Here is a 27577-nt window from a genome sequence, read left to right as displayed (position 1 = left end):
GGCCAATGGCCAGCGGATAAACAGAGGTGGCGATGGAAGAGAACTGGGCGCGAGGCTCCGCCCCTCGATGGGACAGTCAGGCGAGGCGGCCTGTGAGCCGGTATTAGCGGGTGGGCGTCTCCCTCAGGGGCGGAGCTTCGAGGGGGCGAGAGGCGTGGCTTGGCTGTCAGGTCCCTTCGCCTTTTGTTCGGTTACTGAGTTGCTGCCTTGGCCAGAGTCCGGAGCAGCCGCCGCCCGAGCGCGCCGAGCTCAGTTCGCTGCCCGCGCCGGCTCCCAGCCCGGCCCGACCCCTACCCAGCCCGGCCAGGCTCCACACGCAGGTGCGGACGATCGGGGCAGGTAGCGCTGGGGCGAGGGAAGGGCGGCGAGCGGCGGAGCGGCCGATCCCCGCCGTCTTGGGGCAGGTGAGGGCGGGCGTCAGGGGGCGCCACCCTGCACCAGCGGCAGGGGGCGCGCTGGGGTCCTGGGCGCGGCGACTAAAGGGGCGTGAGGTTTCGGGCCGAGTGCGCTTGGGGGCTCCGTGAGTCGGAGATCTGGGAAGGGTGGAGAGGGATCAGGGCAGGTGTCTCCGGGGTCGCGCCTCCCCCGGGGCCGCGGAGCTCGCCCGATGCCGCGTCCCTGACTCTCCCTGAGTCCTGCGGGGAGACTTTGACCTGCTCCGCCTGCGTCCCAGGGCTCACTCTGTAGTCAGGAATTTACTGTTTGGAAACTTGCTGCCGCTGGTCTCTTTGGGGCCACCCTCACCCCACCTCACGCGTCATCCTCTCTTTCCCTCCCTCCCTACTCCCCCAGGCTTGGGTGGGGCCCTATTGTCTGCTCCCGGCTTGCCCAACTGTGGGGGCCGAGCGCACATTTTCCCAGCGACGCGGGCCCCACCTGCCGAGCAGGTGAGCACACGGAGTCCAGAGGCTCTGCCCTCCCAACTCCCGGAGCCTCGTTGGTTCTGTGCCTGCGGCGCCTCCCTCCCCTCCGGTGGGTGCCGGGCCAGGGCTCCGCCAGGGGAGGTGGGATGGGATGATAGTGGGACTGGCGCAGAGCCCGGCTCCACGCCCAGCTGGTGTCTGGCACCAGTGGCTCGGACGGGGGTCTGAGCGGAGGGGTCGTGCATGGGTAGAGAATTGACTGGCCCAGTTTCCAGTAGATGCCACTTCCAGAGTGTTGATGTAGGAACAAGCCCATCCTTCTTCTCTCCTCTTATTGTCGGAAAAATCACCCAAAACAAACTTTCCAGTAGGAAGTATTCAGGGCAGCTTTCTCTGGGGGTTTTCCTGCCTCCTTGCCCAAGGCTTTCCCCAGGCTTACGGGGTCCTTCTTGAGCAAAGCCCCCTCCCCCAGCCAGCCTGGCTGAACCGAGGCCAGTGCCTGCGCTCTGACCCTGCCTCCCCGCCCCCACTTCCATCCTGTTTGCTGGGCCCCTGAGGCCTGAGGTGGGGGCCGGGATGGGGTGGGGGGGGGTGGGCCGAAAGGGGAAGCAGCTTCTTCCTTCTCTTCCGGCCTCCGGGGACCACCACACCCCCTCGCTTGAGGCCTCGGCGAGTGGCTCTCTCCCCAGCTCTGCCCCCCTCCCCAGGAATGGGGGTGGGGCAGGGCCGGGCCAAACAGACGAGGGTGGGGGGAGCGATTGTTCTTTTTCTTCCTCTACCCCATCCCCCACGTTATTTAGCTGGCTGGCAGTTGAGGCCCAAAAGCAAGGAGCAATGGGGCTTGATTTCCATTTGATTTCTGGATTCCCAAGGTGCTTTCCTTCTGGAGGCTTTGCAGTCCGTCCCCCACCCATCCCTTTTCCTGGAGAGTTTGATGGGGAACGTTGGGACAGGAGGAAGGCTTTTAGGGAGAATATTGCAGGCAGAGTTGCACTGGTCACCCCACTCCCATTCCCTGAGAGCCCCTTTCCTGGCCAGAGTTGGGGATCTCCCTCCGCTTTCACACAGGTTTTAAAAAATCTGAAGTGTGGTCTTTTTGCTGGGATTTGGAGCCCAGCCTCCTTGGGGAACAGAGGGAGAATGTAAGTGTCAGGTTCTCCCTCAGTCCTGGGGGGAAGGGAAAATTGAGGGGGAATCGGGGCTGCTTGCCCTGACTCGCTTGGGAAGACCCTACCTCCTCTTGGGTGGTTGGAGATGGAAGAGTGGGGGCGAGGGTCAGACCCTCCCTGCTCATGTGCCCCTGGGCAGGGATCAGGCCCCGCCCTGGGTTAGGGGGAGACTGAGGAGGGACCCCCATCCTTCTTCTGCTCTGGTGGGTGGGGTACCTCTGGGGAGCCACAAGGGTATGGAGTTTGGGCAAAAATAACCTGTTTTCCCTCCTCTCTGCCAAAGTGGAGGAGGGGAAGGCATTGTAATTACATTGGTTCAATGATTAGTTTAGCTAATCTGGTTTGTGGCTGTGATGAAAAGATAATACTGAGGAAGTATTGCTAGGAGGTGCCTGGTGAAAACTGGCTGCTTACTGGACAGGAGGGAGAAGGGAAAAAAGGCAGGGGCCAATTAGTCACTTCTTGCTGGACCAAGCCCTAGTTTGGGTGCCTTGAGCCGTCTCCACCCCCTCCACCCCGCCCCAGCCCCGCACCCCAGCTCCACCCTGTTCCCTCTGGAACCTCTCTTTGGGCTTCCCCGGGGCTGAGGCTTTGAGAAGGCAATGTGTAGGAATGGAGGAGATTCAGACCAGGCTTGGCAGCCACGGGGAGTAGATGCACAAATGGGGGCTGCAGGGGATGTCTCCCCTGGCCTGGGAGGGGTTGGGCAGAGGAGCTACCTTAGAATGAGAAGAGGCAATTGGCTCACCTGCAGGAGGGAAGGGCTGTTTATTCAGAGAGAGATTATAGTCAGGCAGTTTTGAGAAGAGCTGTTTGGGCTTGGGTTGAGCTGGGTTTGAATCCCACCCCTGTCACTCATTACCTATGTGGCCTTGGTCAAGTCGCTTCAACTCTCTGAGCCTCAGTGACCTCCTTGGCAAAATGGGAATAATAATACCTACCTATGCAGTAGGTACTTGACACATGGTTACCTAAAAGGCAAGGGGGGGACTTTTCAGATACCAAACACTTTGATGAACTGTCCTCACTGAATCCTTATGACTGTCCCTAGAGGCAGGTATCCTAACTCCATTCAACAGATGAGGAAATTGAAACTCAGGGAAGTTAAGTAACTTGGCCAAGGTTGCACGGCGAGACCCAAGCAGGGTCAAGACTTGCATTTGGGTCCTTTGGCTCCAGACCTAGAGCCCATCCTGCTGTATCACCCCCACTGTGAAGAATTTTTCTGCCACCCCTTTTTAAGAGCCTCTGCTTGGGCGTTTGGTGGAAGAGAATTCAGAAGGGCCCAGGAAGGTGTGTATGGGTGGCGAAGGTGGGAGCAGGTTTGTCAGGTGAGGGTGACTCATGTCCTGGCCTGCAGCACTCTGAAACCTCCCCTGGGGCTCGGTGGAGGGAGTTGTTTCCCCAAGGCCAGGGGCTGTGGAGGAGGAGGTTGGGGCGCAGAGAAGAGGGCAGGGGTCCAAGCTCCTGGTGCTCCCTGGCTTGAGTAGGGCAGAGCCCTGGGCTGTTCTGGGCTTGTCCCTGTATGGGAAGTGGGAGTTGTCTGCCTTGCTGGGGTCTGAGGCTGTGCCAAGATAAAGGGGGCCTGCTCCTGGTGGAGCGGAGAGAAATGAGAGTCAGATTTAGGACGGGGCCAGCGTCCCGCTGGATTGTGCCAGCCAGTGCTGCCAGGCTGCTCTTGGGCGGGGAGCCGGCCATCTTCTGCTTTGGAGCCTGGGGGACTCTGTGCTGGGAGTAGGGGTTTTCGACTGCTGGGGGGCCTTTCTGGGGATGGGGATGGGGTCAGCTAGAACCTTGGTCCTCGAGGGAGGGGCTGGTGTCACTGTCTTCTCTGACCTGCTTGGTTCTGGCACCTGCCAACGGGGTACCTGACCCCAAAATCGGGGTTCTGTCTGTGTCGGCACAACCTGGGTCCTGGGCCTATCAGCACTGGGCTTCTGGGTCCCTTGAAGTCAGGGGGGGATCCCGGGCATGGGGAGTATTGATCCTGGAGAAGAGAAGACTGCAGGACTTGATGTGGCAGAGAAGGAAAGAGAATGAACTCAGTCTGGCTGATTGCTGTCACCCTGATTGCAAGAGGCTGATGGGTTTGCAGTTTTCTGTCACCCCCCGAGGCCACAAGAACATCTGGAAGTGATGCTCCTGTGGTTGGAGCGGAGGCTAGACAGGAGGAAGACCCTCCTGTGAGAGAGGAGATCTTGAATTGAAGAGCCGGGGAGAGAGGGAGGCTCAGAGCTGACTCTTTTCTGAAGAGGATGAGGAGGGCACCATCCCTCTGAGCTGGGGAGGCCATCCTGCCCCAGGAGAGAGGGCAGGCAGGGATCCGTGCCCTTTGGGGTGAGTCTGAGGTCTGTTGGGGTCCCTGGGGATACTCTTAGTGTTGTGTCTTTTGGGAGAAGAGGGCCCGGGCAGTGAGAGGGGCAGGTGTCCATGAGCAGGCTGGCCCAGTGACCCCTGTGAAGAGAAAGAGCAGTGTGGCTGGGGCAGCTCACTGGGGTTTGTGTCCCTGTAAGGGACACTGTGAGGCCTCTCTCCTGGGACGCAGTTGAAGCTGTGGAGGTCTGGGGGCATGGACTGCCCCAGTTTCCAGCAATTTCCTTGGCCGAGCCTGAAGAGAAAGCTCTGTGACCACTCATCTTTGCTCCTGGCACCTCAGCCGTTGGGGGCCCTCAGGGCTGGAAGGTCAGCTCCCTGAGACCTGCGTGTGGGTTACATGGCCTGCTTTCTGTCCCCACCATGGGGACAGCGGTTTATTGTCTCCAGTGAGTGGCGGGGAGGGGAGGAGAGTTGGAACGGGGCTGGGCAATCGGTACCTGCTTATTTGAGGGTGAACAGGGGTTGGACTACACGACTCCTCCTCTCTCTTGATTGAAAAAGTAATATCTGATCATTTTACAAAGCAGTTGGGAAGTTTAGAAAAGTTTATGAGAGAAGAAAAAACATCTCCCATGATGCCGCTCCGTCGAGGCAACTACCGCTAACATTTCTTTCCCTTCTCTTTTCTTAGCATCCTCTTGTTTCTTAGCCTCGATCTCGATGATCTCATGCTCTGCATACAGTAACAAATTCTATCCAAACCTTTATCTAAATCCGAGTTTTCTCCAGCAAATGCTGAACAGGGAACTAATAGTCGGGTCTTCTCTGCGCTTCCAGGAGAAGGCCAGGCAGCCACCCCTGCAGGATGAACCCCTGGGCAATCACATGCTAGGGGGTGGATGCCAGCTGGGGTCAGGGCTGCCCAAGCTCCCTGGAGGTGGTCAGGTGAGGACAGTGGGCACTCGTGGCTGGAGATACGTCACTGACACACGTCAGCCCCTTGCTGTTGTTTCCCGAGACTAGGTGAAGTGTTTTTCCATTCCTGGGAGCCCTGGTTTGGGGTCATCTGCCGGTTTGGGATTTTGCCCACCCGGGGTCACCAGCTGGTAATGGAGCTCCAGCTGGAGCCCTGTCCAGGGGAGCCCAGAGGCTCCCGGGGTCGAGCCACCTGGTGGACATTTCCGCTCCTCCTGGTCCCCTTCATTTTCCCACCCTGGTTTGTTTGCTTTGGGAAGGAGCCCAGAAGGAAGAAAACCAACAGCAGCTGGGTCAGCCTGACCTGAGCCTCCCCCACCCCCAGCCGGTCCTGGGGACAGCTTGGGCTGTCCTCCAGACCGGAACTGAGGGTTTTCCTCCGGAAGTGCAGGATGGGCTCCTCTGTCTTCACTGTCTCCAGGGCCCTGGCCATGCATGGCGCCTGCTTTATTTAGTCTCTGCCCCCTTGGAAAGACCAGTCTCGGGGAGGGTGAGACCACAGTCTCTGCCAAGGAATCTCTAGTGTGCAGGAGTTTCCTCCTGGAGTCGCCGGTCTGAGGGGAGAGGCCTAGTTGGGAAGCTCCAGCCTGATGGGGGAGACAGGGCTCCCAAGGGAAGAACTGGCGTCTGTCTCTGTACTTTTCTAGAGTCTGTTTCCATCTGTGCTTGGGACCGCTGGCCAGATCTCAGCTGGAGCCAGAGACAGAGTGGGGAAGGGTGGGGGCTGACCCTGTTGAGCCAGCCTCTCCCTGGGGGCTGCTATGTGGGGAATGTCCATGCCTGGCTGGCCTGACCACCCCTGGCTGCAGGAGGCAGCACATATGACTGGGGTGAGGGCAGTGCGGTGTCTCCACCTGGCCTCCTCTCCCCTCCCAGGACCCGGACATAGCTCCTCCTCTCCAGCCATGCTCCACCCCACCCCAGGGACTCGGGCCTAGGGCTCGGAGGCAGCTCCCCGCCTAGCCCTCGTCTGAGGTCAGGGAAAGGAGGCCTGGGTCCCAAAAGAGCAGGCTGCCTGCCAGGCACCTTGCCAGGCCTGTCTCTGCCGGCCACTTCCTCTGTCATTTCTTTGCTTCTCTAAGAGAAAGACGGTTGCCTGGGCCTTTACTGTGACAGGGCTCCCATGGTCATGGGTGTGTTCGAGCCATAAGGAAATTGAGTGACTTGCCCAAGGGCACAGGGCCAGGGAGTAATGGCCCTGGATGGAGCCCCTCTCTGACTCCCATGCCCTCCCGCCCTGCCCATAGCTCCCTTCCCCTGTCACTGTCTGAGCAGGTGATCCAAGTCTGCACAGGGTGCTGGCCTCTGGCCCAAGCAACTTCGGGGGACCTGGGCCTGCCTGCTCTTCTCATCCTCTAATGCAGGGTTTCAGAGCCTGGGTCCAGCATGCCTCTTGGCAGCCCATTCCTGTCCCTATTTCCAGGTGTCTTACTGACACTTGGCGCCCTGCAGCCCAGCCCAGCTGTGCCCGTCACTGACGGCGGGTGCTGGTGGGGGCAGGAGCCTGATGTAGCTCTGGTGGGAGTTATTTTTAACGTTAGGGCTGGGCCACACTCTGCTGGGACAGTCTTGGCTTTAGGGTGCCCACCGCCAACCCGCTTGGTTGACTGAGCCAGGGAGGAAGAAGGAATGAAGGGCAGGGTATGCCTCGTTGCTTGCTCGAAGATTCCTACCCAGTGTGGACCATTTTGGGGGAAGAAGGGTCCTTTGCACACCCTCTCCAGGTCCGCATCTTCTGTCTTCCTGTCCCTTGCTGTTCTCCGCCCCACCCTGTGATCTTTGAACTGGCTTCTTCCTTCCATGTTGCCAACAATAGAGCGTGTGCTAAACAAAGGCCCCCCATTCAGCTCAGACAACCGCTCTGTGTCTGGCTCTGCCCGTCCCTGGCCAGGGTGCATGGGCAGGGCCCACGTCTGTCTCACCCGCTTCCACCCTGGCTCTGTCCAGGGACACTGTGGCAGGTCTTACTTCAGGTCCAGGGTGGAGAGGGATGAGACCAAACTGGGTGCGGCCCCCTCCACCCTGGGAACTGCAAAAACAGCACTTGTGTTTCTTCTGGGAGAATTTCCCTGGTTCTCCTGGGGAGTAGATGGGGAGAAAGGTGGGGCTGGTTGACCGTCCTGCCTGAGGTCTAACTTCTGGCCTTCTTGTTGCAGGAAGAGCTCTCCCCATGGTCCTTCCCTCAAGGAGAGTTCTGGTGTGTGTCCTCTCTGAGTTGCTTTCCTGCTCTGCCCTTGCCCACCCTCCGCCTTCTCTTATCCATCCTGAGAATCCTGCTTCCTTATTCCTAGAGTCTTAGACATCAACATTCCTCTGAGATCACCTGAGCCACCCTTTCTGTAGGTGAAGCACAGAGAGGGAAAGTAATTGCCCAAGGACACCCAGCAAGTTTGTGGCAGAGCTGGGACTGGAAGCTGGGACTCCTGATTTCCCGGCCCCTCCTCTGCCTCCCACTGTGAGCACCGTAGGCCTCTCCAGCCCCGCCTTGGCCAGGGGGTTCAGCTCCAGCCATGCCCTCATCCACCCTGCCCCTCGCTCTCCTCTGCAGCAGGGTGTCTGGCCCTCGCTCCCTGACCCTGGGCATCCCTCTCTCCCTGGATCCCCAGTGAGGAGTAGGGGGCGGCCCTGCCTCACACAGTGAAGCAGACCTGGATTTGAGCAGTGACGCCATGTTCTCCATGTGGATCCTCAGGTTCCTCACCTAGAAATTGGGGTAATCAAATGCCTGCCAGAGTCGCTTCCGGGGAAGCAGGAGATTCATTTGTCAGTAAACACACGGACACCCCTCCCCCGTGGACCCTTTGACCTCCCTGTGGCCTCTGTCTCGCCCCTGGGCGGCTGTCCAGCCCTCAGCTTCTCTTGGCTCCAGGCCTGGGTGGGCGGGGTGGTGAGGGGCCTGCTGAGGCAACGCCCCTCCTGTGGCCAGCCTTGAACTCGGTGGATGTTGGACACAGGGCCAGAGGGAAGATAATCCCTGAGGTTCCAGGCCAGGCCCACGCCCCTCTGGCGGCTGAGAAGCCCCGGGGGTAGCAGCCGGCTTTCCTGGCGAGGGCCTTGCGACTTGCACGACCTGCCCGGGGTGTTTTTCCTGCTCAGAGCTGCAGATGTCCAGTTCGTCCGGAGACTGAGGCACAGCGTCCACTTCGTCTGGCAAAGTGGAATCTAAAGGGTTAATGCAACTGTATTTACTACAGAGGCAGCTTCACCTGCTCCCGGCTGGGCTGTCCCAGCCTCCTGTGAGTTCTCTCCTCCCTGGGCGAGTTCTCTCCTCCCTGGGCGGCTCTGTGACAGGCTTACTCCTCCCAGACTCTCCTCTATTCTCTCTCTCCCTCCAGGGAGGCGGGGTGCTGGGCAGTGTGTGGTTAAGGTGGGGGCGGGGAGCTCCTCCTGAAATAGCCACACTTGGCCAGTGCTTGGGAAGCAGCTGGACACATCTGGTGGCACTGAACCTGCTGTCTGGTGTTCTGAGCCTGCTTCTGTTTATCGGCCTGAAACTCTGAGTCATTGGGGTGATGCGAGGGGAGGAAAGTGATGGCTGGAGCTGCTCGGACTCCTGCCTCGGCCTGTTACAGGTATGCTCACGGCAGGGGAGGAGACCTGAAGAATCCTTCATCCTCCTCCTTGAGGGTGGCACTGGGAAGACATATCCCTGGTGACCTTTGCTCCTGGGGTGGGGCCAGGCTGCACTGGCCACCCCACCCCTGTCCTCACCCCGTCCCCCAACACAGCAGGTTTGAGGTGCTTGGGGCTGCCACCTCATGGCTGGACCAGCCTAGGGTCTGCGTGCTGTCTGAGGTCACACTGGTGTGCAAAGCCCACAGACGTGGGTGTCACTCGTGCCTGTGCCTGGGCCCGGCATTTCTCCACTGTGCTACTTTACCTGGTGCAGCCTCAGTTTCCCCATCTGTAAATGGGGAAACAAGCACATGCCTCAAAACCTGCTTTTGAGGCTGGTAGCATTAGTAAAAGGTCTGGCACAAGGAGGGCCCTCCCTGGAGCACAGCTCCCCTGCCCCTCCTCCCAGGGGTGGGACGCCGGAGGTCAGCTCCCGAGACAGGGCAGCCGAACAGACCCAGTGGGAATTCACCTCCCTGGTGCAGAGTGAGGCCCAGCTCTTCCTTAACCTCAAGTGTCCCCCCAGTCCCTGCAGGGAGAGAGGGAGGGGCGCCTGAAGAGCAGTCACTGCTGAGGCCTGCCCCGCCCCATACCCTCACTCAGCTTCGAGGAGGCCAGGAGGGGAGAATACGCCTTTGGGGAGAGGCAGTACTGGTGGCCACAGCCATGGCCACCATTGTGGAGTACCTACTATGCGCCAGGCACCGTGCTGGGTTCTTACAAATATGGTCCTCGCAACACCCTACGAGGGAGGTGGTCCTACCCCGCTATACAGATGTGGACGGAGGCTCCCCGGAGAGCTGAATTGTCCCAGTAGCATGTGGCTGAGATTTGAACTGGTCGGTGGGACCCAGAATTCTGGGAAGGGCTTCTAGGAGGTGGGGTGCTGGAGAGACCGGGGTCTTAGGGCCTGGGCCTCTGGGATCACTGGTGATGCTGCCCCATCTGCAGGAAAGTGAGATCCTAGGGTCTCTGAGAGAGCCTGGGGCGCCCTCCACTACTCCAGCAGGCTCCTCGCCTCCCCAGAGAAACCTGTCTGGCTGCTTCCCTGCCTGACCTGGTGTCCTGTCCAGTGCCTGGGGTGCAGCTGCCTCACTCCACAGCCTTTCCCAGGGAGACCCAGTGGGTGGGGGTGGGTCTGTGGGACCCCAGAAGCTGCTGGAGGCCGTGAGTGCTTTCTGCTCTGGGAGTGTTGGGCAGGGACTGCAAGGTGAGTGAGCCCAGGCCTGGGTTGCGGTATCTGGCCCTTTACTGCCCCACCCACCATGGAGTTCACCCCACCCTGGCAGGAGGTCAGAGACGCAAGCCCATGACTCACACATGGGTGTCCCATGATGGTCAGTCTCTCCCTGGGCCTGGTGCTCTTCTGCCCCCACCTCCATCCACGGCAGCCCACTGGGGCCCTTACGGCTGTGGTAGGGGAAGGGGTGACAGGCAGGGCCTGATGATGGGCTGAAGCTGGGGGCAGGGCCAGGCGGTGGGACGCCCCACTGGGGCTGGCTGATTTCCCATCCCTCCTTTGTGTCCCCAGCAGCTACCATGGACATGATAAACCTGATTGAACAACCCATCAAGGTGACCGAGTGGCAGCAAACGTACACCTACGACTCGGGCATCCACTCAGGCGCCAACACCTGCGTGCCCTCAGTCAGCAGCAAGGGCATGATGGAGGAGGACGAGGCCTGTGGGCGCCAGTACACGCTCAAGAAGACCACCACCTACACCCAGGGGGTGCCCCAGAGCCAAGGTCGGGATCCCTGGGGACTGTTCCATGGGAATATTCCAGCAGAAAACCAGGCTGGGCTCTGGAGGGAGGTCCAAAGAAAGAAGGCGGACTTTAGGGGGTTCCCAATCTGAGGGGGGAGGCACAGCTCCTGTTCTTAGAGATTCACCCGGTCTGAGGGAGGAGGCACAGCTCCTTCAGGACCCCCCACCTGGGAGGGAGGCAGATTCCTCTTCCATGAGCCTCTGGTGTGGAGGGGAGGCCTCGACCCTGTCCTCCAGTCTGAAGGAGGAGGCCCAGTCCTTGCCTTCCATGAACTTACAGCACGACGAGGGGGCATTACTACTGCCCTTAGAGAACCGTGGTCTGCGGGGAAGACACAGTCCTTTTGCTCCAGGAGCCTCAAGTTTGATGGGCAGGCAGAACTCCAGCCCTCAGGGAGCCCCCAGTCTGGTAGAGGAGATGCAGTTCTCAGGCCTGGGGGCTCCTGGTGGGGGTGGGGAGGAGACTAGGCCACCATATGCTGACATGCGCATAGGCCAAGGCCAGGCAGTGGGGTGACCGACCCAGTGCTGGGGCTTAGTCAGGAATGGGGATGCCCCGCCAGCCCAGGGCACCCCGCCTGTGGGGGAGAGGCATATCTGGGTCCCAACGCCATCCACAGATGCCTCCAGGGCCCTGAACACTGCAGCAGTTGGGCTGTGGGAGCTGGGGAAGGTGCAGGGTGGGCTGGGGCACTATGGGCTCAACCTCTGCACCCCGGGGGGCTCCTCCCTGGCAGCAGGTGGAAGCCTCTCGGCTTGGCAGGGCCGGGCATTGTGTCAGTAGCTACAAGTGCAGCATCCAGGTGGGAGAGCCATGTGGATGTCTCCTCCTTCCTGGCTAATTGCAGGGTGGACCCTCTGCCTCCCTCCCCTGGGGCATCGGTGCCAGGGCAGGGCAGCCTGGGCACCTGTTTGTGGGACTCCCAGACCCACCCAGGTCCTGCTTTCTGAAACCACAGTCCTGGCTTTCCCTCTGATACTGAGCAGCCCTCTGGGCCTCTACGTGCCTGCCCATACAATGGGAGAGTTGCTTCCTCTGGGGATGATGAGAGTGTAATATATATAATCACGAAATTTCAGGGTTGAAAGGGACCTGGGTTGTCTCCTCCTATCCCCCTGATGGTTAAGAGCGGGGCAGAGAGTTGGGGTTTGGGCTCTGGAGTCAGGCTGTCAGAGTTCAGATCGCAGCTTGGGTTCTTCTAACCTCTGTGCCTCAGTTTTCCCATCTGTAAAGTGGAGGTAATAATAGTACTTACCTTATAGGGTTGTTGTAAGATTAAAAGAGAAAATATAAGAAGAGCTCTTAATTCACTGCTATGCACATAACAAGTACTCAGAAAATGTCAGCTCTTCCTATTCACAGTAATAATCGCTAACATTTTTGTAGTGATGTGTGCCAGGCTCGTGTTTCCTTTCTTTTCAGAGCAGTTCACAACGCTTATCTCATTTAATTCTCATAAGAATTCCCTGTGATGGACAGAATAAGTGTTCCCCCGTTTACAGATGATGTAACTGAGGTGATGGTGACCTCCCCAAGGTCATTGATTAGAGGCAGAACCGCGAGTTGTCCTGGGGCGGGAGGCAGCCCAGAGAACCCAAGTGGGCTGTCTGTAAGGCGTGCCCTGCAGCATCCCCTGTCCACCTCCTGCTGCTCAGTCTCTGCCTATTGGCCCCCAGGTGACCTGGAGTACCAGATGTCCACGACGGCCAGAGCCAAGCGGGTGCGGGAGGCCATGTGTCCTGGCGTGCCGAGTGAGGAGAACTCGCTGCTGCTGGCCACCCAGGTGGAGGGGCAGACCACCAACCTGCAGCGGCTGGCCGAGCCATCCCAGCTGCTCAAGTCGGCCATCGTACATCTCATCAATTACCAGGACGACGCTGAGCTGGCCACCCGTGCCCTCCCCGAGCTCACCAAACTGCTCAACGATGAGGACCCGGTCTGTGAGGGGCCCTGCTGGGGTCGGGGCAGGGCAGGGAGGGGAGAGGTCAAGTGTCTGCAGGGGAGGACCCTCCCTGGGGTGGAGAGAGGTTGTTGACCTAGAGCCCCATCAGTGGGAAGAGTCTGACTTGGGTCCCCCTGAGCTTTGGGGGGGTCTCCTGGCCCCCCCTTCTCACAGTGGCAGCCAGCCCAGCCCATCTGCTCACTTCCTCTCATCCTTGCTTCCCCTCTAAGGTGGTGGTGACCAAGGCAGCCATGATTGTCAACCAGCTGTCGAAGAAGGAGGCGTCGCGGCGGGCACTGATGGGCTCCCCGCAGCTGGTGGCGGCCGTCGTGCGTACCATGCAGAACACCAGCGACCTGGACACAGCCCGCTGCACCACCAGCATCCTGCACAACCTCTCCCACCACCGCGAGGGGCTGCTGGCCATCTTCAAGTCAGGCGGCATTCCTGCCCTGGTCCGCATGCTCAGGTACCCTCTCCTGTTCCTTGTGGGAGCCTGGGGCCTCCTCCGCTTGGGCTTCCCCCCTCCCTTCCCTGGGCTTCCATGCATTTATTGAGCCCCTACCATGTGCCAGGTGCAGAACCACGCCCAGTGCTGGTGCTCAGCTGCTCACAGCCTGGCAGGGGAGACAGGCATGTAATTAGTAGGTTAGTTATCAGGTACGGTGTAGGCCAAGGCAGAGGTGTGTGAGATTGCTCAGAGCTGAGAGGCTGTTCACTCTGATGGCAGGGAGTTGGCAGATGAGTGGAGTTTAGCCAGCGTAGATGAAGGGAAGAGCCTTCCAGGCAGAGGGAATAGCATGTGCAAAGTATCTTGCCACCTTTATCTTTCCCAGCCCTGCAGTGTTGAGCAGCTTCTTTCCTCATCCCCATCCCAGGCTGCGAGTTCCCTGAGGGGGAGATGCTGATCTCTCTCCCCTCTGAGCCCCTTGCAGGGCCTCGCTAGCACGTGGCCTTCCACATGGTACTTGCTCAGTAGGGACTGCTGTTCAAGGGGACCTACTATGTGCTCAGCACTGGGCTGGGAGCCGAGGATCAGGAGGAGTCATGGTCCCAGGGGGAGAGGAGAGGTGCTGTGTGCTCTGTGCATGAGAGCGGGGCTGGGTCAAGGGACAGTATTTTAGCAAAGGGCTATTGCCATAGGGGTATCAGTATTGGGGAAGGCTTCCTGGGGGAGGTGGCCCACATTTTTGCCAGGCCCGACTCACACTAACCCCCTGGCCACCGTCCCAGCTCCCCTGTGGAGTCGGTCCTGTTCTATGCCATCACCACGCTGCACAACCTGCTGCTGTACCAGGAGGGCGCCAAGATGGCGGTGCGCCTGGCCGATGGGCTGCAGAAGATGGTGCCCCTGCTCAACAAGAACAACCCCAAGTTCCTGGCCATCACCACCGACTGCCTGCAGCTGCTGGCCTACGGCAACCAGGAGAGCAAGGTGGGCCCCTCCCCACCCCCAACCAGGACCCGCAGCCCACCATTAAGGCCCCTTCCATCCACGGGCATATTTATATGTAGCTGCGGCCATAGCAAATGTACAGCTTTGCATCTGTTTTCTAGACGATATTTTTAAAATCTTTTTTTGCTATATTGTCCTCAAAACCACCCTCTGTAATGGCAAGGCCCATTTCATTAAGTGGAGGCCCCAGGCTTTATTCTGAGGGAGGGCATCTAGATTGCTCCCAGTTCCACCTTTGTAAACAATGCTGTAATGAACATCTTTGGGTACACAGCTTTTCCCAAAGAGTGGAAAATTTTTCATCTGTAGGGCTAAGGGTTTTTAATACTTCTAGACTTTACCCCGATTACCAGATTGCTTTCCAAAAGGACTGTATTGTTTTCAGTGCCCTCAGTGGCGATGTGTGTTAGGACAGTTTCACCTCATCCCTGCCAGCAGTGTGTATTACCCTTTTTTCAAAATTTTGGCTTATTTAGTAGTCACAAAAGCTATTCAGGTTTTCGCTGAGGCTCAGTAATGACAGCTGTGTTGACCCTCTCGCCCTTCCTTGTCCCTTGTCATAGTCTCTGTCCGTCTTACACATATGCTCCCTCTTCCCCGTAGCTCATCATCTTGGCCAACGGAGGACCCCAGGTCCTCGTGCAGATCATGCGCAACTACAGTTACGAGAAGCTGCTCTGGACCACCAGCCGTGTGCTCAAGGTGCTGTCCGTGTGTCCCAGCAATAAGCCTGCCATTGTGGAGGCCGGTGAGTATTATGGACTGTGAGGTGGCCCATGTGGCCGCGAGGGCCAGCATGGGGTCCCTGTCTAGTGGCCAGGCTCCGTTAACTGTGTTCTCCTATGGCTGACTTGACCCCTGACCCCTGCCCCAGGTGGGATGCAGGCTCTGGGCAAACATCTGACGAGCAACAGCCCCCGCCTCGTGCAGAACTGCCTCTGGACCCTGCGCAACCTCTCGGATGTGGCCACCAAGCAGGTGAGGGAGACGCTCTGGCCTGGGCTGGCCTCTTCAGCCGCCTCATCCTGCCGTCTTAGCACGTCCAGCCTCCTGTCCGGGAGTCTGACTTTAGGTGCCACAGGAGGCCTGGGACCTCTCAGTCTTGCCCTGTCATGGCTGAGGCTGGAAGTACCCTGAAGACCTTCATGGCTTTAGCTTAAGGCTCTACTCCCTATTAGGGATTTGGGAAGAAGATTAGATGAAGGGGGCTGATGTCACTAAGCTGGAGTTCAGGTGGTACTAGGGAAGCAGTTTTGACCTAGACCCTAGGGTGGGGAGCTATCGTGTGCCAAGAGACAACTTGGGGGCCCCAGTGACGTAAAAACACAATATAAGGAAAAATACAGTTTCAGGACAAGGCTCCTGGTCCCTCCTGCCAACCTGACTGCCTTTCCTAAGAGCCGCCCATCAGCAGACTGTTTATTGAGCAGCTACCGTGCGCTGGACTCTGCTGGGCCCTTGCGGACATGGGCTCCTTTACCCCTTTCAACAGGCGGAAGTAGAGTTTGGGGCCTTGTTGGTTAGATGAAGAAACAGAGGCTCAGGGAGTTAAGTTATGGCCCTTGGTCACAGCTAGTAAATGACAGAGCTGGGATTTGAACCCTGGACTGTTGACCCCAGACCCTAGGGTTTTTCTGTTCCACCGCAAGGCCCACTGGCACCCCCTGGGAGAAATGAGGCTTCTGGATTAGGCATGTTTCCTGAAAGTAGGTTTGGCCTGGGGATACTGAGGGGCAGTGGTGAAGGCCCAGAAAAGTGAGAAACATGTCAAAGTGGGTGAGCTCGGCCGCTGAGGCACATGGCCTCCTCAACAACTTCCTCCTGGCCTCAGGGCCTTCCCTCGGCCTGAGTAGGGCTCTGCCTGGATCTGAGGATGCAGAGGAGGGGCAGGAGGGGTTGGAGGAAAGAGCCTGGAGCTTAGACACAGGCCTGGGTTCAGATCCACCCACCAGCTATGGGTCTGGGACAAGCCCCTCAACCTCTCTGAGCCTCAGTTGCCCCACAGGGTGGTGCTGCCCCTCCTGGATGGCAAGATCACGGGGATGGAGGTTCCCGGGCACACACAGGGAGGCCCCAGCGAGTATCAGCTGAGTGGGCTTCAGACCCCGTTAGGCCATCTCGCTCGCCTCAGACATACCCGGGAAGACTTCCTGGAGTTGGGAGTCTCCCTCACTCTCCGCCGCCTCCCCCAACCCTAGGAGGGCCTGGAGAGCGTGCTGAAGATTCTGGTGAACCAGCTGAGTGTGGACGACGTCAACGTCCTCACCTGCGCCACGGGCACCCTGTCCAACCTGACATGCAACAACAGCAAGAACAAGACGCTGGTGACGCAGAACAGCGGCGTGGAGGCGCTCATCCACGCCATCCTGCGCGCCGGCGACAAGGACGACATCACGGAGCCAGCTGTCTGTGCCCTGCGCCACCTCACCAGCCGCCACCCTGAGGCTGAGATGGCCCAGAACTCTGTGCGCCTCAACTACGGCATCCCGGCCATTGTTAAGCTGCTCAACCAGCCCAACCAGTGGCCGCTGGTCAAGGTACCAACTGCTGCTGTGGTGGGGGTTGGGGAGGGGGAGGGGCCCTCTGCAGCAGGATTAGGAGCTGTGTCTGCACAGGCACAGTATTGTAGCAGAGGCGCTAAAATCCAGTGGCTCCAAGAAGATGGCAGTTGGTTCCTCTCTTGTATAACGGTTTAGAACTCCACAGTGGCTCTGCTCGAGAGACCCAGGGTCTTTCCGTCTTGTAGCTCAGCCATCCCTCAGAGAGGAGCTTCCAAGTGTAATATGCACGTGACCGCCCTGGGCGGTCTCATTAAACTGCAGGTTCTGATTCAGTGGGCCTGGGGTGGGCCTGAGACTCTGCATTTCTAACAAGCTCCCAGGTGATGCTGCTGGTCCAGAGAGCATCCTTCTTGTGTCAGAGGGTCTGGACGAGAGGCTTGTCCTCATGCAAGCGGTGGGACTGTATCATCCCTACAGATGCGTTCTAGCCCCGGAGAAGGGGGAAGGGGCTCGTAGTGACCAGAAAGGCACACATCACCTCAGCCCACACCCCAGAGCCTGGTCATTTGGCCACATCCAGCAGTGTGTTATGTGTCAGATGGCTGTGTGTCCTGCTAAAACTCAGGAGGGATATGAAAAAGGCAAAGGGTAGAGGGGATTCTAGGGGACATTAGTGTCTGCCATGGGGGGGTCAGAGGTGAAGGGGTGAAGCCTTCTCCTCAGGAGGCTGCCTGGGTAGAGGAGAGCCAGCTGGCAGGGGCTCCTGTTGGCTGAGTTGTAGACAATTTAACAGTGCAGATAAGAATGACTCTAAGTGATTATATACATTGAATTAAAACAAAATCCATAGTGAGGGGAAAAGGGCAGCGTGTGGCCCCTCCTTGGGCTCGGTCCCTGCTGCCAGCCCACGGTGGGGGAGGGTTTGCATCCCGACCCAGTGCCTAAGCGATAAGTGGCCTTGGCATGTCAGATATTCTGTTCCCTCGGCATCATCTCTCACAGGATTTTCACCCCTGCCCTCCTGGCTTCTTGTTTTGAAGATCAAATGAAATGATCAATTGCTTTGCAAGACCCTGAGGGACCCTGGGAGGCCAGAGTGGCTCCTGGGAGACGGGGCACCTGGGGAGGAGACCTCTTCCCAGAGCTGCCCTGCTGGGGCCTGATGACAACATGAGCATCACCAAAGCAGGAGGCTTGGGCGTCACCATAGCAAGCACTCCCTGATAGTCAGGGTTTGGGGAGTATCAGAGAAGCAAGCCAGACTATGGTATCTGTAAGGGGAATTGAGACAGGGGATGAGGTGATGGTCAGGGCGGGGGGGCTGGTGGAATGTTCTGGACTGGGGTATCATTTTAGCAGAGGCCATTAGACATGAGGACTCACAGATGCTGTGCAATCAGGGACATGGGCTGGGAGTAGAATGACTCCCTGGAGATCTTCCAGCATGTCTGTGTGTGGCGTCGGGGACAGAGAGATGATAGGGGAGGGAGGACATGATGCTGGGAAATTAGGATCCTCCGGAGGCCCAAGAAACGCCCTGCTTGTTGTCCCTTTTCTTGCCAGGCTACCATTGGCCTGATCAGGAACCTGGCCCTATGCCCAGCCAACCACGCCCCACTGCAGGAGGCCGCGGTCATCCCCCGCCTCGTCCAGCTGCTGGTCAAGGCCCACCAGGATGCCCAGCGCCATGTGGCTGCAGGCACACAGCAGCCCTACACAGTGAGTGAGCTGTTGGTGCCTGTGGCGGCTCTCCCTGGGGGTCAGGGTGTCTCCTTGTGAATGTGTGTGCACATGAGTGTGTAAGTAGAGAGGCGAGTTGGAACTGATGCCAACTCCAGGGACCACCGAGGTTTGTCAGAGTGTCATGGGGCGTGTGGCCATGTTTAAGGGAGCCACCTGTCGTCATGCCCCAATGCCTCGTCTCGTGCAGGATGGCGTGAGGATGGAGGAGATTGTGGAGGGCTGCACTGGAGCCCTGCACATCCTCGCCCGGGATCCTATGAACCGCATGGAGATCTTCCGACTCAACACCATTCCCCTGTTTGTGCAGGTGAGTCTGGCTAGGTGGGCAGGAGAGGGCCCCACGCCCCTGCTTGTCCCCACTGCTGACAGGGGAGGGTTGGCAGCCACAGCTTGAGGGGCCTGGACCAGGCATCAAGAGACCTTTGGAGAAAAATGGCCGCACCAGGGGTGACCACTTAGCAAACCTCGCATGGAAATGGCTTTCCAAGCTCAAAAGCAAGGGACGAGATCACAAATGAAAAAAATAATCTTGAGATTCAACCATATAAACATTAAAGCCATTTGTATGTCAGAAACAGCCTAAAAAGTATTAAAAAGTAAACAGCAAACTGGGAAAATAATTGTGAGCATCACAACAGATAAGAGTTTAATATCCTTCATATAAAAGAGCTCATTCATACCAGACCCCGTAGTTAATGGGCAGAGCTGGGAGTAATCCCCAGGCGGCTCCTGAACAAATAATGCTCAAATCCAGGAATTTAAAAAAATGATGTCCCCACCCTGCTACCATCCCATGAGAGCCCATTTCCCACTATCAAGTTGGCAAAGAAAAAAAAATGGGAGTGGCCTGTGCTGGTGAAGATGCAATGAAATAGTCAGTTTCATACCCTGCTGATGGGAGCTAAGACGTAAAACTTCTCCAGAAGGCAAGTTTGCAATTTGTGCAGGGAAGCTTTGACCAATTAGAACACGTCTGGACCTCTCTCCTTATGCTATCGCTTAATTTAAAATAGGGGCAAACAGCTAACAATCTCCATGTTACTGATAATAATTGAAAACAAACAAGATGTCCAGTGATGAGGGAATGGTTCAACAAAGAATGATCCATTATATACAATGATGTTGAAGAACTTTTGGCTTTTGAATTTTTTTCCCTTTAAGTCCCAGAGTTCAGAGTGAGGGATTGGTGCCATAGCCACTGCCAATCGTGATCCATGATGTTTTTTTGTCTTTGTTGTTGTTTTGCTTTTTAGCATTCTTTGTTTTTTATCAATATGAACGCAAAGATTTTTAGAAAAGCTTTTTAGTAATATAGGAAAATGCTTTCTGCTATAATGTCAGGAGAAAAAAAACAGGAATCAAAATTAATGTTGTACTATGATGAAAATCCAATGGAAATACGCCAGTGTGTTGACAGAAGCTGTGTCTGGGTGGGGAGTTGTGGCTGGGTTTCTTTTCCATTTCTTTATATTTTTCTTAGACTTTCCACACTTTCTCATATGAGCTTGGGTTGTCTAGAAAGGGGAGGTGGCGATGGGCAGGGCTGTGAGGTGCGCTGCCGGCCTGCCTTACACCTCCTCCCCCTGCGCCCCCTCCCCCAGCTCCTGTACTCCTCGGTGGAGAACATCCAGCGCGTGGCCGCCGGGGTACTGTGCGAGCTGGCCCAGGACAAGGAGGCAGCCGACGCCATTGATGCTGAGGGGGCGTCGGCCCCACTCATGGAGCTGCTGCACTCACACAACGAGGGCACCGGTGAGGGGCTGGGCTGGGGGCAAGGGGGCGAGGGGGCAAGGGGGCGAGGGATCAAGGGAGGAGGCTGGGCCTCGTTCCCTCAGCCCGAGTGGAGGTAGGTGCTGACTTGGCTTTTCCTTTTCTCTCTGCTCAGCCACCTACGCCGCTGCCGTCTTATTCCGCATCTCCGAGGACAAGAACCCAGATTACCGTAAGCGCGTGTCTGTGGAACTCACCAACTCCCTCTTCAAGCATGACCCGGCTGCCTGGGAGGCTGTGAGTACCTGGGTTGGACTGCAACATATTGTTGTGCAAGTTGCGCACTGCATAAGGACAACACTTTTAAGGGAGCTCCTAATCGTGTCAACTTCATAGATTTTTATTTTATAATTGGATCATTTATGACAATGTCCAGCAGATGGAAGTAGTAGACTGGGTAGTAGTAGTATCTCTTTTTGACCTACTGAAGTGGCCATTTAATTTTGTTCTAAGTAATATAGTGTTTGAGGCTGGGGTTTCTTTTCTAACTTGTGCACAGGTGCTGTATAGGCCAGTGGCTGCCCTGACTCTGGGTGTGGCAGCTCCCGGCACCCATTCTCCAGTCCTCTCCCCTCCCACCGATACTCTAGTTCTGTGGGTGCCCTCAAGCATGAGCAGTGGGACCCTCGACCCTCAGGGAGGTGCCTGAGGACAGGAGTTCATCAGGGCACTGGGTAACCCCTCTTATCTTCAGCTCCTCCACGGCTCTTTGCTTTGCCCCGGCCCTCTTTACAGGAGCGGCTCGCGCTGCCCCCAGCCCAGAGCCTGCGTTTTCCTCCTTTCCCCCTCCCTGACGTCTCTCTGTGTCTCCTTCCTCAGGCCCAGAGCATGATCCCCATCAATGAGCCCTACGGAGATGGTGAGTGTGTGCCGAGTCCTCAGGACCCCGGAGAGCCCTGTGGGAGGGGCTGTGTGGCTGTGGGCGAGGGAGAGGCACGTCTCCAGGGCCAAAGGACCAGTGGCAACCACCATGCAGCACCCCCATGTCCTCTAGGTCCCCTGACAAGGGAGTTTGGGGGGATCAGGCCCACCGGGGGTGGGCAGATGGAGAGGAGGAGGCTAAGGAGTCCAGACCCCCTGCAGCGTGGCCTGCAGACCTTGAACGGAGCCCCTTCTCCTCCCCAGACATGGATGCCACCTACCGCCCCATGTACTCGAGCGACGTGCCCCTGGATGGCCTGGACATGCACATGGACGTGGACGGGGACTATCCCACTGACACCTACAGCGACGGCCTCCGGCCCCCCTACACCATGGCGGACCACATCCCGGCCTAGCCGCTTGGCCCCAGTATGGTGCCTTCCACTTTGCAGCCCTCCCTCATGCCTGCGAGCTGCTGAGACATGCTTTCCCGTCCTTCTAGAATCTTCTGCTCTAGGAGGCCCTCCCTTCTAGAACCTCCTTCTCTAGGAGGCCTTCTCTTCCTTCTAGAACCTCCTTCTCATGGAGGCCCTCTCATGTTTCTGTTGAAACCCTGGCTCCTTTTTGGGGGGAGCAAGTATGGGGCCTTTTGCTGTGAGTTCCCCTGAGGAAGGCAAGGCGTGCCTTGGCTGCCTTATTCTGTTATCTTTGCTGGTGGCAAGGAGTCCTGCCCCTTCTGTGGGTAGCAGGCAGGTGACACAGGGTGGCATGAGCTGTAGGGGACATAGGCCTGCCCTGACCCCGCTACGTCTGCCCCACCCCCCAGGTGCGGCTCCTTGTCGGAGAGGCTATGTGCAGGCGGTGGGGCAAGACAGAAAAGGGCCTGAGCCAGGGGCAGTGGGGCCGTGATTTCCTACCAAGCCCCACGCCTCCAGGGGGCTCCAGAGGGTCCTGTGGCCCTAGCCACCACAGCTTTAGACTCAAACCACCCACTCTGTTGTCCCCTGCTGGCCCTCTGGGCTGCCCCGGTCTCCACAGGGCTGTGTTTCCTGCTCTGGGTCTGATTTTTTTCACTGAACTCCACCTGACCAACAGTCCTGAGCCCCGTGGGGTCTCCAGGACCCAAGTTAAGACCCAAAGTCCCAGAATCCAAAGCTTCTCCTGAAAAGTTCAGGGACCGTGCGGGAACATGGGGTGGAGATGTGGAGAGAGTCCCCCGCTCGCTCCAGGATGCTGCCCGCCTCTTTCCAGGACACTGATTGGCTTGGCCCCCTCCTGGGGGGGGGGGGCCCGTGGACCCACACGACTGCCCTAGCTGACCCCTGAGAAGTGCTCTTGGCTGACCCCTCTGGTGTGCGGTGAGGGGCTCTCTTCCCCTTCCTGTTTCAGACTCCCGCCACCACCTCCTGCACATGGGGGTGGGGGCTGGGGAGGTCCCGGCGGAGAGTTTTATTATTATCGCTTTATGTTTTTGGTTATTGGTTTTTTTGTATAGACCAAAGCAAAGAAAATAAAACTAACACACAGATCCAGTGGGGGCTGTTTAGGGGAGTGGGGTGGGGAGACCCCTTAGCAGCCCGGCGCCCTCCTTGGCCAGATCCCTCGTGTCCTCACGGCCGCCTTGTGTGTAGGAAAGACAGAGAGAGGGGAGTCTTAGGAGGTTGGGGGGGTGAAGAGACAACTGGAGGGAGCGCCATCTTCGGGGCCACCAGGCCCTCCTCATCTCTCCAGTGGGCAGCCTCCTTGCTGGCCTCTCAGCCCCCAGCCCTGCCCTGCCCCTGTCCGGCCTGAATGCAGATTCAGCGGCTTTCTCCTGGGCTTCACGTTCCCCGTGGCCTATAGCTTGGGGTCCAGGCCCCTTATTGGTCTGTGGTGGTTCGTCCCAGACCCTGTCCCCCCACCCCCCCGCTGTCCCCTCAGCCAGCATCCTCCATGCTCTTTCTTGCCTCCTGATCTTTGTCCCTGCCATTCCCTCTGCCTGGAATGCCTGTCCCTGCTCACTCACTGGGATCCAGCTCAGACCTCACTCCAGGAACATTTCCTCCATGACGTCCACCTGTCCCGGCCAGGCTGAGCTGGTGCCCCTTCTCTGCTACATAGTCCCTGTGCATGGCTATCATTTCACCCATCATGTTTCCGACTGTCAGCTTATCTATGGTCCCCCACCTGTGTCCCCAAATTTTTCCTGGGGAGAGCTAGTTACAGCACCCCTGAAACATGGCACCTGTGGGTCTGCTCTCACCAGGCCCGTTGTCTCATTTCTACACCTGCCTGGAGCTCGGTGGTGGAGGGAGGCCACGGCCTCCTTCACAGAGGATCGAGGGCACAGGGATGGCTGTGATGTTGGGGGCAGGGCAGGGAGCCCCATTAGGAGGCGGCTGGATGGCGCAGGCGAGAGAAGATGGGCTGACGCTGACGCACTGTAGGAGGGGAGGCTCAGGGTGGGTTTTCAGAGGTCACGGTCTTTTAACAATGCCCTTCATTTGTACCCTGTGTTCGGGGCCTGTCTTAGTCTGCTGGAACAGCATACTATAAACAGTGGCTTAACAGACGTTTATTTCTCACAGCTCTGGAGTCTGGAAGTCCAAGATCAAGATGCCAGCCAATATAGGGTCTGGGAAGAGCCCACTTCTTGACTTGTAGGGAGCTGCCATCCTGCTGTCGGCTCACACAGCCCCACCTCAAATATCATCACACTGGGGGCTAAGACGTCAGCACGTGAATTTAGGGGGACACAGATTCAGCCCACAGCAAGGCCCTAGCAGGAAACACTCAAATCGTGTCATTTGAGAAGAATTTGGTAAAGGGACAGTTTGCCAGGGTGTGGGCAGGTATGGGAAACAGCAAGGGCGAGGCGGTACCCTGGGCTAATGACAGTGGCCTCACGAAGGGAGGGAGTGCTTACTGGGGACAGGACCTGAGGCTCCTGACAAGGGGAGGCCCCTTCTGCCCCAGAGGGAGGTGCGACCTCGACTCCCTCCTTCTACAGGTGCTCCCTGTGGGCCAAACCCAACCGGAAACCAGAGGGCCCATCAGTGCGGTCCATTCATGTCCTCTCCCATTCCCAGGGCAGAGTGGAGAGAAGACCTGGAAAGGCCAATGAAAGTTAGCTCAGCACGCTTCCCCCGCCCCCGTCTTCCCAAAAGAGGATCCGAGGTGGCTTACAGGAAGGAATTGCTCTCCAGCCTCGTGACAGGCAGTGAGGACAAGGGAAAGGAAGGGACAGCAAAGCACCCATGTTAGGGGTTAATACTAGCTGTGATTGGACTTCACGTTAGATACTGAGCTCCCTGGCAGCCTGGGCAGAAAGAGAACTAAAGGCAAGTTGATCTCAAAGGAGTGAGTTGGCTACCTTTTCAGCTTTAGTGTGGGTTCCGTCTGAGCCCTGTAGCCTTGAGAAAGTCAGTTCACTTCTCTGAACCTCAATTTTCTCATCTGTAAGATGGGACGATGCCTGTTCCACCTACCAAACACAGTGAAATGAGAAAGCACAGTGATTCCAGGCGGGAAAGGGGGGAAAGGGCAGAAGGCTTTTTCCTGCAGAGGCTGTGCCTTTTTGTTTTCCAGAGGGGCCATCCACACAGGGACATATCTGGACATTGGCTGGAAACGGTCACATGACCCTCCCTCACTGCTAACGCAGCTGGGAAATTGAGAACATTTTAGCTTCACACGTGCTCCCTTGATAAAAATCAGGTTCTGATAGTAAGAATGAAAAGAGACATAGACGACGTGGGGTAGACACCAGCCGTGTCTGCCATGACTAGGAATGAGTCTCCTGGACCAACCTCTTCCTTTTATTTTTTATTTTATTTTTTGAGGAAGATTAGCCCTGAGCTAACATCTGGCACCAATCCTTCTCTTTTTGCTGAGGGAGAGTGGCCCTGAGCTAACATCCGTGCCCATCTTCCTCTACTTTATATGTGGGACGCCCGCCACAGCATGGCTTGACAAGTGGTGCATAGGTCTGCACCTGGACCTGAACCCGTGAACCCTGGGCCACCAAAACAGAGCGCACAAACTTAACCGCTATTCCACGGGGCCAGTCCCCCAACCTCTTCCTTTTAGGTAGGCTTATTTAGGGGAGCCAGCAGAAGAGCTGAGTGTCTGGGTTTCAGCAAAGGGGCTGACTAAGTAGCAGACCAGAAAGGGAAACGGGGGCTTAGGTGAGCTGGGCAGACCTGACGGAGCAGCCACACCAAGGACTAAGAAACCTGGCCCTGTAGGTCTGGGGGAAGGTCCCTGCCACCTGCCATGGTCAACATGTCTACCTTGGTATCAATAATACCAATGGAGACAGAGCCACCATTCACAACAGCACGTGCCACGCTGACAGCGAGGGAGTCACTCACAAGATGGCAGAACCACGGCTCCCCAGAAATGGCAACAAGCCAGGATGAGAGGCAGAATCCAACGAGGTGGGGTTTCAGTATCAAGTTGTTGAGCTAAGTCTTAAAAATGCGATCATCTGTGAACCTAAAACTCTCAAAGTCTGGCAATTTAAAAAACCCAAAAAGTTATTCAAAACTAAAAAATGTTATTCAAGTAAGCCTTACACTAGAAAAACTTTAAAACACGTCTACATGAGGTTTCCAAAGTATATAACTTGGCTTAAAGGATATAATCAAGACAAAGTAATAGGTAGGAAATAATTAGATGGAATCCTAAATCCTATACTTTGATCGAAAAACCTCTGTTCATGTATAGAAAGTATGGGGAAATTCATACGCCCAGGACATGCGGGAAAAATTTGAGAAATTGGCTTGACTCCCAAGTTCACAGTAAATTGCTAGTACGATGAAGCTGTGGAAAAGGGCTCCAAATGCTGTCCTGGTCTGTCCTGGTCTGTCCTGGTCAAAGTGTAATGTCTCTGGAGGGAAGCGATGGCACTCTGCACTGGCTGAATTCATTCATTTGTGCATTCATTCATTCACCAAATGCTTCCTGAGGGCCTGCTCTTTGCCAGGCTTTGTTCAAGGTTCTGGGGGGATAGAGATGGCCGGCACCCTCGTCTTGCGGTGGGAAAATGGACCGTAAACCAAGACTAGCGGGAGACTGTGGAAGAGAGCCTTGTGCTTAGAGTCTGGGTGGGTCCCCGGGAGCCAGAGGAGGGAGTGGGTGATGTTTGAGCCACATTTTGAATAAGGAGGAGGTGTTTGATGGGCATCACGAGGGCATGGCCCTTCTGGCAGTGGGGGCAGCAAAGACATGGAGATGGGAACCAGGGTGGAGAGTTCGAGAAATGACAGTGGGTTGGTATGCCCGGCCCAGGGGAGGAGGGGGCGATACAGCGAGAAACAGGCTGGAAAGAGGCAAAATCCGAAGCTTGATCCTGGAGAAGATGGGGCTAGCAGCCAGTGAAAGGTTTTAACTAAAGGCAGCAGTGACCCCACGTGGAGGGTGAGGTTCTGCCCTGGGGTCGTTCTTGGACAGGCCATCCTCGAGACAGTCAGTGATCAGACCCATCACTGATGGAGCTCTTTCTTTCTGTGGGACCCTGTGCTAAGCGATTTCCTCACAACGACTTTGAGTGGGAGACCTTTGCCTCTCATTTTACTTTTGAGGCCGAAAAAGCCCCAGTGACCTGCCTAGGAATGCAATAGTTTTTAGTAATAATATTAACAACAGCAGTTATGATTTGTTGAGCCCTCGGTAGGTCCTAAGTGCTTTCCTGCCTAGCCTCAGTTAATCCCCACAGCCCTGTGAGGTGTGCACAATGAAGGTAAATTATGCAAGGTGAGGCTCCTGAGACTCAGAGAGGTTAGGAAATGTGCTGAAGGCAGCACAGCTCGTGTGAACACCAGGGCTGGGATTTGAATCCAGGATGCCTGACTCTCAATCCTGGGGCTCTTTGCCCATCCCCCAAGGTTGGGACCCCCGAGCCTAGGCTCCACTGGTAACCCCTGGGCTGTCCCGGAGCAGCCCGATGAGATCAGGAGGGATGCAGGTCATGCCTGGCCAAAGATGGGGGGTCTGGAGAAGAGCAAACTAGCAAAAGACCTGTCCGACCTGCCTGGAGCACAAGAGGGTGCAGCCTCGTTCGGAAGACCCCCAGAGAACATAACTGGACACAAGAAATGGGATTGGAGGTGGGGGTGAGAATTACAAAGAGGAAGATTTTTGCTTGAAGCAGAAGTCTCGAGGAAGACTTTTCTAGAATGAGGGTGTCTAGAAGGGCACAGACCCCTGAGCTCCCCATGCCTGGAGGGATTCAGGCAAAGCCTGGAGGGCCACCTGGTGCAAGGTCATGGCAGAGATTCTGCAGCAACTGGTCTCCAGCCAAAGGTCCCCATGGAAGGCAGTGGGGCACCTGTGATAAGGGGACCTCCCCCCACCCTGGTCCTGCACACCATGGACCCCACAAGCAGGGCCCTTGCTGGGAGGGCTGTTTGGGTCTGTCTTCTCCACCAGCGACAGTCACCACCGTTAATGGAACACTCAAAATGGAGCTTTGCCTGTGTGATCGCTTTAGTTCTCAAATCAACCCAGTGAGGGAGCAGCTCTTATTCCCGTTTCACACACGGAGAAACTGAGCCTAGCCAGGAGGAGTCGTGTGCTCAAGTTGAAGCTAGTAAGTGGCAGGTGGCAGGCTAGGATC

The 27577-nt window shown here is 57.0% G+C and overlaps 1 protein-coding gene across 8 annotated transcripts; it reads left to right on the top strand.

The window, feature by feature from the left end:
* The first annotated feature begins 20 nt into the window (after positions 1-20).
* Positions 21-22507, top strand: JUP (junction plakoglobin). Of its 8 annotated transcripts, XM_070483250.1 has the most exons (15): positions 8420-8559; positions 8734-8895; positions 10470-10685; positions 12383-12642; positions 12879-13117; positions 13882-14083; positions 14708-14852; positions 14979-15082; positions 16303-16641; positions 18169-18324; positions 18536-18655; positions 19950-20100; positions 20234-20355; positions 20938-20977; positions 21244-22507. In XM_070483250.1, the coding sequence occupies exons 3-15, from the start codon at positions 10478-10480 to the stop codon at positions 21393-21395; spliced, it is 2238 nt and encodes a 745-aa protein (XP_070339351.1). In that variant the 5' UTR covers positions 8420-8559; positions 8734-8895; positions 10470-10477; the 3' UTR covers positions 21396-22507. The 8 variants fall into 8 exon arrangements, with proteins under 8 accessions (XP_014689171.2, XP_014689172.1, XP_070339350.1 ...); XM_014833685.3 differs by lacking the exons at positions 8420-8559; positions 8734-8895 and adding an exon at positions 21-320; XM_014833686.3 differs by lacking the exons at positions 8420-8559; positions 8734-8895 and adding an exon at positions 140-320 and having other exon boundaries at positions 10473-10685.
* The last annotated feature ends 5070 nt before the right edge of the window (positions 22508-27577 follow it).

This window comes from Equus asinus, chromosome 13 (assembly GCF_041296235.1).
Source record: "Equus asinus isolate D_3611 breed Donkey chromosome 13, EquAss-T2T_v2, whole genome shotgun sequence".
In the NCBI taxonomy this organism is placed as follows: Eukaryota; Metazoa; Chordata; class Mammalia; order Perissodactyla; family Equidae; genus Equus; species Equus asinus.
The sequence above is the reverse complement of the archived record's forward strand: the minus strand, read 5'-3'. Positions and strand labels throughout refer to the sequence as shown.